The 15523-nt window shown below is 42.6% G+C and overlaps 1 protein-coding gene across 2 annotated transcripts in view; it reads left to right on the top strand.

Moving 5' to 3' along the window:
* ino80c (INO80 complex subunit C) overlaps positions 1-10924 on the top strand; it is a 12500-nt gene extending 1576 nt beyond the window's left edge. The window contains exons 2-5 of one of the 2 annotated variants that reach the window (XM_083638246.1): positions 2158-2271; positions 5880-5991; positions 10281-10348; positions 10442-10924. In XM_083638246.1, coding sequence (XP_083494372.1) covers positions 2158-2271; positions 5880-5991; positions 10281-10348; positions 10442-10573 — 426 coding nt within the window. In that variant the 3' untranslated portion in view covers positions 10574-10924. Of the gene's footprint in view, positions 1-2154; positions 2272-5879; positions 5992-10280; positions 10349-10441 lie in introns of both variants that reach the window. The other variant, XM_083638245.1, reaches the window with a different exon arrangement.
* The last annotated feature ends 4599 nt before the right edge of the window (positions 10925-15523 follow it).

Below are 15523 nucleotides of genomic sequence, written 5' to 3'. Positions count from 1 at the left end.
CAAAAAAACAGACAAACGCTATATGGACACTGAACAGATAAATGCAGTGCAGGAAAAATAACAAGATTTCCTTCTGAACTACAGTAGTGGAGGAACAGTAGAGATCAGCCGGTCAGCCCGCCCACTTGGAGCATTTTCTCCCCAATTGTACTTGGCCAATTTCCCCCTGCTGCACCGGTCGCTGCTCCACCCTCTGCTGATCTGGGGAGAGCCATAGACTAGCACCATGCTTCCTCTGACATATGTGCAGTTGCCAGCCTGACAGCGGGGAGCTTCACCGGCAGGATGTAGCACGTGGTAGGATCACGCTATTCCCACCAGTTCCCTTCTGCCCCAAACAGGCGCCCCGACCGACCAGAGTCGCAAGTGCAGCGACCATGAACTTGTTGCATTACTTTTGTGTCACCCCCCCAGCAATTTCCAGTTGCATTATCTCTTACGTACATAACCTTAAAATATTCAGGGTAACATTAACTCCTGTTCATGTTCTGTTAACTCATGTTCAGGGAAATCAAATGGTGTGGATGGATGTCCAATGTTCTTGTCGTCATTTCGCCTGATAAAAACAAATTATTGTCAACACTTCCACGCAGAGAAAGTCAACTTCACTGCCTTTCGTAAACAAGTTTTGTGTGTCAGCTACAGTAAGAGGAAGACAACCAACTCACTGTCAAAACTAATTCATGGTGGGATTAGGATCTAGTTCAGTGCTGACCAATTTGGGGCCCGCGGGCCAAGTTTGGCCCGCACTCTGTTTGTTTTGGCCCGCCACGGATTTGGGATTTGGGATTTATTTTTATTTTTATATATATATACCCCCCCCCCCCCCCTTCCCCGATTTTTTATCCCATTTTTTATCCCCCATTAGTGCTAACTTAATTTATTTATCCTGGTTGCTACTCCACCCTCTGCCGATCTGGGGAGAGCCGAAACTGGCTCCATGCTTCCTCCGAGACATGGGCAGTTAGCCAGCCGCTTCTTTTCACCTGACAGAGGAAGCTTCACCGGTAGGACATAGCACGTGGGAGGTTCACGCTATTCCAACCAGTTCCCCTCCCTCTGAACAGGCGCCCTTAACGACCAGAGGAGGAACCACATTAGCAACCAGGATATTGCATGTTTTTGTCAAATTGTCATGGCAAATTGTTTACAAAAGATGGACAATAAAGCTGATTTTCAAAGTACCTTGAGGATTTTTCAAGTTGTGAATTAAGTCAAATTTCTCTCTTGATTACAAAGGTGGAAAATACAACTGTTTTTAACGGGGTGTTTACTGATTAAATGTTTAAGCTCCCCACAAATGCAGATGTTTTTTTAAATATATATACCGTAACCAATTGCAAATTATTACAATTACCAAACAGATAAAAAGTAGATTATTATATTGAAATGTTATTTTAGATTTAGAATGTTAATTTTCTATGAAACACAATACATTTTAATGTAATTCCACAACGTTTATTTTTGGCCCTCGGCCCTCCACCCAGATTGAGTTTTGGCCCTTCATGGGAAAGAATTTGGGCACCCCTGATCTAGTTATTAGTTACCGTATACTTTAACTTAACCCTGATCTTTCGAGGTTTAAAAAAAGTAACTGGTAACTGATGTTATTATTACTCTAGACTTTGTTGACACAAAACACTTGCAGGCTTTGCACATGTAAACAAGGGCTTAAACACAGATTTGATTATTATGTGGGAGTTAGAGATGGAACGAGAGATGAAAATCTCATATCACAATTATAGTGACCAAAATTATCAGGCTTATCAGTATTATCACGGTTTGTTAAGATGTGCTGGAAATGTCCAAAAAGTACTAATACACTCACAGAAATCATTTCAGCAAGTTTTATATTGAAAACTCAGACCCAAAAAGGATTGATACACTCACTGAAATCATTTCTCGAAGGCTGCGCGTTTGCATCTGGGCGACGGTTGCCAACTTTGGTTGATGATGGACAGACAGTATTTACCATGTTTTTCAACGCACTGTAGTCATGGTAACACGGTAATCACGGTACCACGGTTTTAAAGGTAATGAACATCTGAAACGGTACAGTTATCATAAGGAATTTTATCACGGTTATCATTAAAACCGGTTATCGTTACATCCGTAGTGGGAGTATTGTCTGGAGAGATGTCTGTTCTGTTTCAGCAGATAACAGCAGTAGAGCCTGTGGCTGAAGTCAAGGCAGTGGGAGCAGTAGACGGTGGCCCATCAACCACAGAATCCACTGTGAAGCCTCCACCATTCAAAGATCCCGCATTTATGGTGAGTGTGTGCGTTAGGGGTTCTCCAAAACATAGATTCTTGAAAGGTTCGCAATTAGGGGTGCACCGATCACGTTTTTTTGCCACCGATCACCGATTGCCGATCACCTATGAGAAATATCTGCCCAACCGATCATCGACCGATCACCGATATATATATATATTATATATATTTATTTATTTATTTTGTAAGCAGCTATAGCAGTCTATTATAGAACAGTTTCCATTTTACATATAAAATGCGGCTTATATAACGGTGCGGCTTATCTATGGATTTTTACAGCTAACGGCCACTAGGGGACCTCCTAAATCTATGGATTTTGGTACGAGAGAGAGAACGAGAGCAAGACAGACATTACGAGAGCGAGACCCTGATTGGATGATGTTGCAAAAAATGTGCCTCGCGACCTGATTGGAGCACTGTGCCACTACGCTCTATCAGCCACTACTGTAAAACACCCTCCCTCCTCTCACCCTCCCTCGCTCCGGGGGAAAAATGTCGGCGATTGAGCCAGAAACACAGTCTGAATGAAATTGAATGTAACGTTCCCAATTCTATGTATTACATTCTAAAAACTTAACGACAACATTTTGGAAGGCTAAGCCACACAACTAGCTCGTTGTAATCTAACATCATGCTTCAAAAGATGGAGAACTGGCTGTGTTACGACGATGAGGATGCAAAACATGTAATTTGCATGTTTCGTCCGCGCTGCCAAATTCAATGGAATGAAACGAATCTTGTAGCCTATGTTGGACGTAGTGAAGTGTTTTTGATTGATTTGTTCATCGGACTCAAAACGGTCTCCGCTGATAAGACACGGAGATCTCTGTTACAGGCAGGCGCTACGCCTCCTCCTGACCAGTTTTAAACATTAAAACACCTGCGGCTTATAGTCCAGTGCGGCTTATATATGTAACAATCATTCAATTTAGCTGCTGCGGCTTATATTCAGGTGCGCCTTATAGTACGGAAAGTACGGCTGACGAAAGCAAAGCGTGTGCTTTGCAACACAATGATATAAACGTTAGAGCACAATATGAAAGTTAAACGATAGACATTGAAGACATGAAAATGGGCTGCCTCATGTTTCTCACGTGCAGCATGATCGGCTATGCGATCGGCGACAATAAAGAAATATCTGCAGCAGCAGATCACATATTTGAGGTCAAAATCGGCCGATTTGCGTGCCGATCGATCGGTGCACCCCTATTCGCAATTCTTAATGCCATGATTCCTGGATCGATTCCCAATTCCCAAGAATCGATTCTTCTTCGTATTGCAGGCGGCAATGTCTCATTTTGAATGCTGTGCTTGTCTTTTCGAGTTGCACATAGGGATGGGTATCGTTTGGATTTTATTGATACCGGTTCCAGTATCGGTACTGGTTATCGATACCGATACTCTTATCGATACTAATCTCCATAATTTGGTGCAAAAAAATAAAGACATGACATGAAAAGATGTGAATAGATTCAACAGTTATTTTGTTATTATTACTTACCTACCTACCTATTTCACCGCTGTGAATATGATGATTTATTAAACCTAGGCCACCTATGTGGTAGAAATATGCAATTATTATTTTTTAATTGTAGCCCTTTGACCAGAAAAAACAGCTGTAGTTTTCCCCATGTCACTCTTAAGGGGGAATCATACTACAACACCCAGAATGCATTGCACACATCAATTGAACTTGACACTCAAAGTTGCCTGCAATACATCTCTACTGGGGCATATTTTCATTTGCAAAACATTTTCTTCATCGAGTCTGGATAAATCACACCCGTTTTCAAAGGATTATGAAACAAACCAGCGCGATGGAGATATGTTACATGGAGTTTGTGGACCAACTTTGAACGGAGGGCTCAGTCTAGTAGCGTTGGCTGCCTCCAAGCTAACGTAACGTTACAGGTAAAGTGAACACCGTCGCTGTTTGTTGTTCTTCAGAGTTGGCAAAGTGAAGTCGACATAATATTCTGTGACTGTCAGAAAATAGGTCAGGTTCAGCAAAGCACCGTGACGTTTGTGCAACGCGAGGCGGAGATTTCTCTGTGAATCATCACAGGGCAGTCGCTCGCTTTATCAATCTCTGTTGTGTGATTCGCTAGCCTACTGATGTTTTAAATCTTTTAAACCTGCCGCAAGCGTACTAGTGACAGGACAGTACTAGTGACAGGACAGTACTAGTGACAGGACAGGAGAGTACTCGGGTACTCGAGTACTCGTTTGTAACGAGAGTACTCGAGTACCGTTTCCGCTGTCCGGGTACTCGCCCCACCCCCCTCCCCTATAAAAATGGCCGATCTAACGTTAACAGCGTCTGGCGAATCGCCAGCAACACAGACGTCCATGTATATTAACGCAATCTATATTCAGCAGATGTAAAATAAACAAGATTTGATTGCAGTTGTTTTCCGTTCATGGCCAATTTATATATAGATGTGCAAGCAAAGATGTTAACGTTAGATGTTTTTTACTCGGACGGACCACTTTGACTAACGGACCCCTGACAGTAACTTTGTTTACCATAGCCAAACGTTCCGTGTTTCACCACGGGCGGGGACCATCACTCGGATGTTGTTGGTGGTTTTTGCGGTTAACGTTAGCGAACATTATTACTGTTTGCAGTTATCATGTTTGCAGTTATCACTTTTTGGCAGAACACCAGAGTTTTTAATAAGTGGATTTACTTAACAGTGATCAAGAAGCAGTATGGAATGATTACCGACATGTATTGGGAATTACTTTTACTGAGGTAGGCTAACGGCTAACACCGGATCACCTTATCACAGTCAATCTGTAAAAACTAAAAAGTGCACCAGGCAGCGCTTTTTCCATGCAAAATTGGTAATGTGTGTGAAGTTGCTGCTCTCATCACAGGCATTTGGCGAATGCTAATGGTAACTGCTTAACATAGCCAAACTTAGGATCTTTCATGTGTGTGTGTCGTTCCCCCGGGGGGGGGGGGGGGGGGGGAGTACTCGAGTACTCTTTCATAACAGAAGGAGAGTACTCGAGTATTTAAATCCCTTACAATGCCCATCCCTAGTGTAAACACACAACTTCAAACACCTGGTGCCGCTTCGTCATCGTTAGGGACGGTAAAAAAATAAAGAAAATAAAAAATAAATACCGAGCACCGAACGTCCAGGACATTATCAATACTCCTGGTACCGACCAATCAGGCACCGGTACCAAATGATACCGGTGCTCGATACCCATCCCTAGTTGCACATGAAGGCAACACTGCGCCGCGGAACCAATGGTGTCCATTGAAAAAAGCATGTGATCCACTCGTCATAGGAAGAGTGGAAGGGCTCTCTCTCGGCCGTTCTTAAACACAGAGCCACAAGCCAACCTAGCTGGCTGTTATGAAGAGTCACATAAACAGATGGAATTCAAATGTGTCAGACGATGGTTTTGTACACGGGAGACAAAGCTCCAGTTGCAGCAGACAATAGTGCTAGCTGCTAGCTAGCGTTAGCTGGCCTGGCATGAATGAGATCGCTAGTTAGCATTTTGTGCATCCTCTGTGGATTCAGATCCATCTGCCTCGGTCGCTTTCTCCCTCAATCTGTTCCTCCTGTTTTCCTCCATCTTGGCAGCATTCTGGGATTGGCGGAGCGGCAGCAGGCAAAAAGAACAGGACCTGGAAGAATCTCAAACAGATCCTGGCTTTGGAACGGACTTTACCCTGGAAGGTCAACCATCCCAACTGTGAGTTTCTGTCTTGTTTTTTCTTCCTTCTTTTGCCTTAGTACACACATGCTTTTTCATTCTGTTCATTCCAGTGTTGTAGTCGAGGCCAAGTCCAAGTCCTGGACACATTTTCAGGACTCGTGACTCGACTTGGACATGCAGCACTGATGTTTTTGTTTAGCCTTTGTTCATTCTTTTTAATAGGCCGTAATCATTTGACATAAGATATATTATTACCATGCCATCATTTCATTTTGTGCAAGGGATATATCATGTTCAGTAACTCCGGACTCAGACTGGGACGGAGGTAATAATGGGGATTCGACTCAGACTTGGACTCGAACACTGGGGATTTGAGACTCAACTTGGACTCGAGATGTAGTCACTACAACAGTGATACTCAACTTGCGGCCCGGGGGCCAGATGTGGCCCGCGATAGGGTGCAGAGTGCAGAGTGGCCCCCTGACCATTTTCTAATTCACAATGAAAACTAACGTTAAATAAAGTTTGACTGGGCTCCAGCTAAATTGTCAAATATCGCCGCCTGCTTGCCGCCCAGCTACTTGTATGTACTTAATTAACTTAACTAACTATCCTGTGTGCACAAAATTGTCTCTGGCTGACACCCCAAAAACCCACAATCCGTAAAAAAACATACATACAAACATACAAATTTATATTAATGTTTGTTTATTAGCTGGCCCCTGGCCTCCTGTCATTTTGCAAAAGTGACCCCCGTGCAAAGCAAGTTGAGTATCCCTACACTACAACATTGGTTCATTTGGACTAGTTGTCTGTCTTTATCAGTATTTCTGTCTTTAGCCCTGTGTCTTATATTCAATATAGACCTTATTCGCTAACCCTGGCTGGACGGCACCATATTGTTGACATACCGTCCTGCACGCACAGCGCTGCTGCAGCTGACAACTATAGTAACGGCCTTATTGTCGTTTCTGTTCCATTACAAAATAGCGATGGTGATGACAGCAATAAAAAACCCAGAGTTGTTGTTTGTATGCTGCCGTTAATGCCTGTAATAATAAACAAAAGAAAAAACGAGGTGAACAGACTTTGCTGTGAGGAGCTGTCAGAAAGTTTCACCTGTCTCTGCTAACTATCACTCATCTCCTGTGTGCTGAAGTATCCTCAGTCTCGCTCCCTTCATGTCTGTGGACGGTAGAGATAGAAACAAACCACGGGGACTTTATTGCTGTCGTTACTACAGCCATGTATAACGCAGGTCACCATCCGAACACAACAGGAACGATACAGGTAACGCAGGTAACGCTAACGGCGGCTAGCTTCCTATAAACGCTGCTCTTACATAGGCTGTCACTTGAGTGCTGCAGCGCTATGTCGACAACAGCGTTTCCGCTAGCACTCACAGCTGCAGGACATCGTGTCCTTTAGGATTTCAAATAAAGGACAAATGGTATCAATTCAGGACACATTACATCTGTGTTTATTGAGCTTAAAAACCTGCGCTGCGCTATGTGGTGTGGCGATGGTCCAGCTGGTCCTCTCGTCCAGGCGGAAAACACTAGCGTCCCGATAATATAATAGATCCATGCGTCCACGTTAGCAAGCAGGCAGAAAACACTAGCCTCTAGCTACGTTGACAAGCAGGCGGAAATAGCCTCTACATTAGCATCAGGCTACAGTTCTCAGACGATAGGATAGCATGCAAAACTTTAGCCGTACAAACACACTTATTACAAATGAGTCAGGCTAATAAGAGTACTAGAAAATAGTAGACTTCGCTTGCTTTGGGTAGCTACTAGGGCTGTGGCGATTCACTTATCTCCCGATTCGATACTATCATGATTCTTGGGTGCCGATTCGATTTATATTGCGATTATTAAGTATTGCGATTCTACGATTATTGCGATTCGATATTACGATTTATTGCGATTTTTGTTTCTTTGTTTCTTTTCTTTTTTCAGTTTGTTTGCTTTTTTACACTAGATTAGAACATGGGAAAAGTTGAGTCATGCACTAGAGACTGTATATTATATATCATGAGTAGGGCTGGGCGATATAGTTAAAAACAGGGGCGGACTGGGATCATAATTCAGGCCGGGCATTAGATACCAAGCAGGCCAGGCCGATATGGGCCGACGCGCGTGAAATTTGGGCCGTTTGAAGCCCAATTTGGGCCGTTTGAAGCCAGATTTGGGCCGTTTGAAGTCCAATTTTACAATGAGATGCACCCACTTTAACCCTGAAGTGTAATTATTACTTCAGACTAACTAATAAAGTAATAAAACTACTAGTAAACCAGTAGGCGGCGCCTGGCATGCTGTTCAGTGAGTGGCCTGACTGCAAGCACCCAATTTTTTTTTTTTTGCGATTATCGATTCTGGAATAAAAGATTGATTAAAAAAATCGTGACATACTTAGGTGAATCGATTTTTTCCCCCACCCCTAGTAGCTACCCACTAAGTTAAGAGGAAAACACACACGCTATAGACGGTTTTCACCTGTGTGTTGCGCAATAGCCACAACTCCTCAGCGCGGCTGTATTCAGACCCGAATTATAAACTGGAAACCGGAGTACGTTATAAACGTTATAAATATAGTCACGTTATAAATAACTAACCAACGCTGGGGGTCCGTATGGAAACGGTGTTACTCGAAATGGTTAAAAGTTAAATCAATTTGGTCATTCAGTGGTTCATTGCTTTACTGCCATGTAAAGTAACTAACGTTAGCCGCTAGCAGCATTAGCCACAGTATCCGTCTATATCAGTGCCCCAGTGCACAGCAGCAAGCGCAACACAAACCTCACTGCACTGTCAAAATCCCAACACTCAGTCCCGCCCAGCTGCCCCATTAGTCAATAGCATTTTATAGAAACGTGATGTACCTCTCTAAACGGATCAATCAGAAGCAGCTAAAGACGAGCAGTAGTAGCAATTATAGTGTTACCAAACTATAAAGTGACAGGTCAATATTCTCGACTCAGGGTTTAACCCGGGGTTACAATAATGAATAGCATCGGGACTCGGGAGATAATTTACAGGACACGGTGTCCTGCAGATTTTAATTTACAGGTTTTTGATGAATTTTAAAGGCCAATGTCCTGCAATTACGGGACAACGGAAACCCTGGTCGACAACATGGCAGCGGTGGGCATGCCCGTACGTGAGTTACGTCAATCGAATAAGGTCTATACTTGCACATTATGCTTTTCTTTGGTAGAGTAAATGCTTGAGCGGTGAATTGTTGCAGTGTTTCATTGTCTTTTCAATAAGGAAAAACAATGTTATGAGGATTCTTGAGTACAACATGTGTACATTACAACAGATTGTAATGATGCTGACAGTGCAGCACACCATCCAAATTACTGTTGTCAGTGGCTTTTCATTATAAGGCATGCTGACTTTTTTTACTTTCACATCATTTGCATAAATGGGTTCGCTCTTGCAAATACATTTTATCATACGGACCATATTTTGCCACATAATAAAGTTTCCCCTATTGTAGTGATTTCCCTTCCGTTTGAAACTGAAACCCACTCAGTGGTCTACTGATAGCCAATTGTATGAATTTAAGCACTACAATAACTTTGTGTTAGTTATATAATGTATTTGCTCATTAAATGGATTTGTTTTAGTGTATGTAATGTTATAAGCAAATAGAGGCTTTGTAATTCTAGCCTGAAATATTACCTAGTGCTGTTCAGTACAGAGAATCTCCAAGCTGTACATTAGTATTACCGTAAATTCCGGACTATAAGCCGCACCGGTGTATAAGCCGCACCTGCAAAGTTGACTGTTTTTTACATATATAAGCCACACCGGACTATAAGCCGCGGGTGTTTTAATGGTATTTTTTTTTTTTTTTTTTTTTATTGTGTTTTAATGTTTAATTACCATATGTAAGGGTTCATGCACAGAGGGGATTGTCGGGAAAGAGATGGCTGTTTGAGGAAGCTCCCATTTATTAACATTTCAACAAAACAACATAACACAACACCACCTGTGTTTCTTTTTTACAGTGCACACAGTGTCATACAGTGTCATACAGTGTGGTGAAAAGAGGGCAAGAGAGGAAATTAAAACAGAAGTGGATTTATAGTTAGAAAGAGTGCTAAAGAAGAGAGAATTCAGTTTTTTTTTTTTTTCTTTCTGAAAAAATCCATAGATAAGCCGCACCGTTATATAAGCCGCAGGGGCCAAAAAAGCCCAAAAAACGGGGAAAAAGCCGCGGCTTATAGTCCGGAATTTACGGTACTACTATTGATAAATACTGGTAAGATGTCTGTCTCATCAGGATTTTCATGCATGGCCCATCTGTGTTCACAGACTACAACATCGATGCCCCGCCCTCTTTGAAGCCAGCCAAGAAATACTCTGACATCTCTGGACTCCCTGTGAGTAACTGTCTCACATCAAAGCAAATCATAGGTCAAACATTTGCCAGGTCTCATAAAAAACACTGAAGAATCTGCCTTGTGTTTCATCAGGCCAACTACACCGACCCGCAGACCAAGCTGCGCTTCACCTCCTCTGAAGAGTTCTCCTACATCCGCCTCCTGCCCACTGATGTTGTCACTGGCTACCTGGCCCTCCGAAAGGCAACTTGCATCGTGCCGTGACAGCCCAGCAAGACGTGAAACCTCCAGCAGGTTCATCTGGAGACAGAACTTGACCCCTGTGTCAGTGTGGGATGCTCTCCGGCCAGCCGTGAGACACACGAGACTGAAGAGTAAAACTCATCAGCGCGCGGCAGGCATATGGACACATATGGCACACATAGGAAGTGTCGCGCTGCAACGTGTCCGACCAACCACACACAGCGTCGGACAACGAGACGACGCGAGGCGGCGATACTGTTAATAGGACAGTGGCGTGAAGTGTTGTGACATACGCCGCCGATGCGTTTTGGACTTGAGACTCATGAGAGCATGGGCTGTCCACAGTGACGCCGTCCAGATGCGAACGCTACTGTGAACGCTACTGTTTTTTCATTCAGAGAAAATAAACTTACATTTCCGAATGCCTATACACTATTATGCTATGCTATACTATAAATACAAATTACTCTAAGACAGGCCGATCAGTAAGATGATGCGTCATGTGACATGTCAAACAATGATTTTTCTATCTCTTATAATTATTGGTGTTAGTCCATAATAAGTAGTTGATGGCCTGCACACACCCTTGCCTCCAAAAGCAACATATACAAATCATGTATATCACACTTTTCTAAGTGTATAGCGCACAAACTTAAAAATTGCAGGTTTGTTTCTTAGGCTTCAGTGAAGAGTCAAACTTTCCAACAAAACCTTCTGATGTGAATGGTCAGATTCCTCCCATTGTATTCCAACACTTGGCAATAGCAGATTACTAGATGGCACAACAATACACACATTATGTCCCCCCCCCCCATCCCCAGTATTCAAATCTGGCAGGCACCATTTACCCACAAGGCCCCTGGTACTCTGTAGAATCACTCTGTAAATCACTGTCCTATGTTTGTTTAGGCTGGCAACAGTGACCACTTTAGTTACGATTTCCTGTGACCAAAACACTTAAATAAAAGTGTTGTGTTCCCAGTGAGCTGAATGCAGAGCATGTGAACAATGTTTAATTCCTCATGGGACAAATGTTCTTTTAAATCAAAAATGAGATATTTTAACTCATTTGATCAAATAAATTCCCTGCCAGGCTAGATTTCATTTTCACATTTAACCCACATGATGGGACTGCACCCCAAAGATGGGGAAGCCTGATGGGGTATACACCTGCTATTCCTTGAAGGAAAACTGACCCAAATAGTGAATGCAGGTATTATCTGCAGTGTAATCAAGTTACTGAGCTTTCTCAACAGCATGGGTGCTGTACGCCCCCTTGTGGTAGAATCTGTTATTTTTTCTCATGGTTCCAGTATCTCAAACACACAGAATGTAACCGTTAATGGGTTTAAAAAAAAAGAAGAAAAAACAGCTCAAAACATTTTGGCAGGAGTTTATCAATTTCAAATAGGCTACTGTAGAAAAACTTACTTTAGCTTTAGTTTAACTCAGGTGGTAGAGTTCGAGATTGGTTTGTGACTTTGAGCCCCAGATTGGTCACACATTCAACTCAACTTTGCCTGATTTCCCCTTTGATGATCATGGAAGCCACGCTGAAGCCACGCAGTTTAATTTCAGCATCCTTGTTAACAGGTGAGACCGTTCACACCGAAGCTACACTGAAGCGGCGCTGGCGCGATCGTTCAGGATCCAGTCCTATTTTCCAGCCGTGACGCGTGAAGCTTGAAGCTGCCAGGCATGAAGTCAATGGGAGTTGTGGGCGGGTTCAAGGCGCGTCGAGGAGGCGCTGAGAGGAAAAGAGAAGGCTTCTTGTGTGAACGGTTAGGGTGTCAGTTCAGCTTGTGCCTGCCTCAAGCTTCAGTTCTGTTTACGTTCGGCATCCTGTGTGAACAAGGGTTAGGGTTACAAAAAATCGTATTAGGTATTCACAGCGAATGCTGGGAAACCTATTGTTTCTGTCCAGATCTTATTCGTATTATTATTATTATTATTATTATTATTATTATTATTATACGCTGATTGTATGGCTCTAGCTCAGTTTCTTATTGGTCAAAAGTTTTCAAATTTGGCACACACATAGCCTACCCCAGTAAGCAGGTCTCTGTGGAAAAAATAAAATAAAATATCCGCCCGGGGGCCACTATAACGATATTTAATGTTTTTTTTAGGCCTTCACAGGCCATTTTAGGCCATTGTGACATCAGTGATGTCATACATTGACATAATCAGTGATTTTATAAATCTATAATAGGGTGGATTCCGACCAACACGAACACAATCAACATCCAGTCTCCTATCACATCATAGACATTGTGACATCATCAGTGATGTCATAGAGATTGTGACATCATCACAATGGGGAGTCTATGAAAGTTTACTGTTTATACTGTACTGTGAATACCTGTCGAGGCTGCTTGCAGCTTTAATTTTATTTCTAGTTTTATTATAGAAACCCACATTGGTATGCCCACAAGCCTGAGTGGTAGCCACCACTATAATACTTTATATTCCAGGGGGTGTAACGGGTTGATTATGTCACTGTGAGACTGTCTTTCATCATTTGATCAGGTTACCCGATAACAAGTTTGATTAGTATGGTTAGGAGGTTAAGACACAGCTCTGATCTTCATGATCAAGACCAAAATGCTCAGGGCTTTATGATAATTTAATAATGATTAAAATTAATATCTGCCTGCCTGTCTGTCTGTCACTCTGTCTGTCTGTCTGTCTAGATTCTATACTAACAATAATTAGAATAGAGCCTGTTTAGTAGAGGAAGGTGTAGCACAGTATTTCTGTCTTAGTTATGGACAGAGTGAGTTCTATAGCTCCTGAGCATAGTGAAGCTGATGATGGCAGTATACAGTAGTATATCTATGATCTCCTATAGCTCCTGAGTCTATTGAAGTTGATGATGGCAGTATAGTATATCTACTGTATGATCTATAGCTCCTGAGTGTATTGAAGTTGATGGCAGTATAGTATATCTACTGTATGATCTATAGCTCCTGAGCGTAGTGAAGTTGATGATGGCAGTATAGTATATCTACTGTATGATCTATAGCTCCTGAGCGTAGTGAAGTTGATGATGGCAGTATAGTATATCTACTGTATGATCTATAGCTCCTGAGCGTAGTGAAGTTGATGATGGCAGTATAGTATATCTATGATCTCCTATAGCTCCTAAGCGTAGTGAAGCTGATGATGGCAGTATAGTATATCTATGATCTCCTATAGCTCCTGAGTGTATTGAAGTTGTTGATGGCAGTATAGTATATCTATGATCTCCTATAGCTCCTGAGTGTAGTGAAGTTGTTGATGGCAGTATAGTATATCTATGATCTCCTATAGCTCCTGAGTGTAGTGAAGTTGATGATGGCAGTATAGTATATCTATGATCTATAGCTCCTGAGTGTAGTGAAGTTGATGATGGCAGTATAGTATATCTATGATCTCCTATAGCTCCTGAGTGTAGTGAAGTTGATGATGGCAGTATAGTATATCTATGATCTCCTATAGCTCCTGAGCGTAGTGAAGTTGATGATGGCAGTATAGTATATCTATGATCTCCTATAGCTCCTGAGTGTATTGAAGCTGATGATGGCAGTATAGTATATCTATGATCTCCTATAGCTCCTGAGCATAGTGAAGCTGATGATGACAGTGTAGTATATCCTGAGCGTAGTGAAGCTGATGATGGCAGTATAGTATATCCTGAGTGAGCGTAGTGAAGCTGATGGCAGTATAGTATATCCTGAGCGTAGTGAAGCTGATGACAGTATAGTATATCCTGAGCGTAGTGAAGCTGACGATGGCAGTATAGTATATCCTGAGCGTAGTGAAGCTGACGATGGCAGTATAGTATATCCTGAGCGTAGTGAAGCTGACGATGGCAGTATAGTATATCCTGAGTGAGCGTAGTGAAGCTGATGACAGTATAGTATATCCTGAGTGAGCGTAGTGAAGCTGATGACAGTATAGTATATCCTGAGCGTAGTGAAGCTGACGATGGCAGTATAGTATATCCTGAGCGTAGTGAAGCTGACGATGGCAGTATAGTATATCCTGAGCGTAGTGAAGCTGACGATGGCAGTATAGTATATCCTGAGCGTAGTGAAGCTGACGATGGCAGTATAGTATATCCTGAGCGTAGTGAAGCTGACGATGGCAGTATAGTATATCCTGAGCGTAGTGAAGCTGACGATGGCAGTATAGTATATCCTGAGCGTAGTGAAGCTGACGATGGCAGTATAGTATATCCTGAGCGTAGTGAAGCTGATGATGGCAGTATAGTATATCCTGAGCGTAGTGAAGCTGACGATGGCAGTATAGTATATCCTGAGCGTAGTGAAGCTGACGATGGCAGTATAGTATATCTATGAGAGGCAGACTAGTGTTTCCATTCCTGCTGTGACATCAAAACCTCAACATAGTGATTAATGAACAGCGCCAAGGCTTTCTGCCACCCCAGCACACGGCCGAGAGAGAGAGAGAGAGGGAGAGAGTCACATGTTTGTGCATTTCTGCTGCATTTCAATGAGGCTTAACTCTACTTGCATAATCCAGAGGGTTTCTCAGGTGTAGTTAGTAGCATACTCCAGACAAACAGCATAATCCAGAGGGTTTCTCAGGTGTAGTTAGTAGCATACTCCAGACAAACAGCATACCTGTAGTTCTCATGAGGGGCGAACTGTATATTAGGATTAGGGTTACAATTAGGTAAAGTAATGAAGTATAGTGTGAAGAAGATTAATTTTAGGGGATTACAGAATGATTACACTAGGATAACCCCCCACTTGCAGTATCAAGTTGTGTGTGTGTCTATTTGAGTGTGTGTACAGTATTTGCTTATTTGTGTAGTCAAAGAAGGTCCTCACAAGTGTAGTAATACAAACCTGCAGTGAATGTGCGTATGTGTGTGCGCGCGCGCATGTGTGTGTGTGTGTGTGTGTGAGTAGGTGTGTGTGTGTGTGTGAGAGAGAGAGAGTGACTGTGTGTGGGATGTCTGCC

Source organism: Poromitra crassiceps (genome assembly GCF_964638095.1).
Source record: "Poromitra crassiceps genome assembly, chromosome: 1".
NCBI lineage: Eukaryota > Metazoa > Chordata > Actinopteri > Beryciformes > Melamphaidae > Poromitra > Poromitra crassiceps.
Note: the sequence above shows the minus strand (reverse complement) of the source record. Positions and strands in the feature narration are given on the sequence as shown.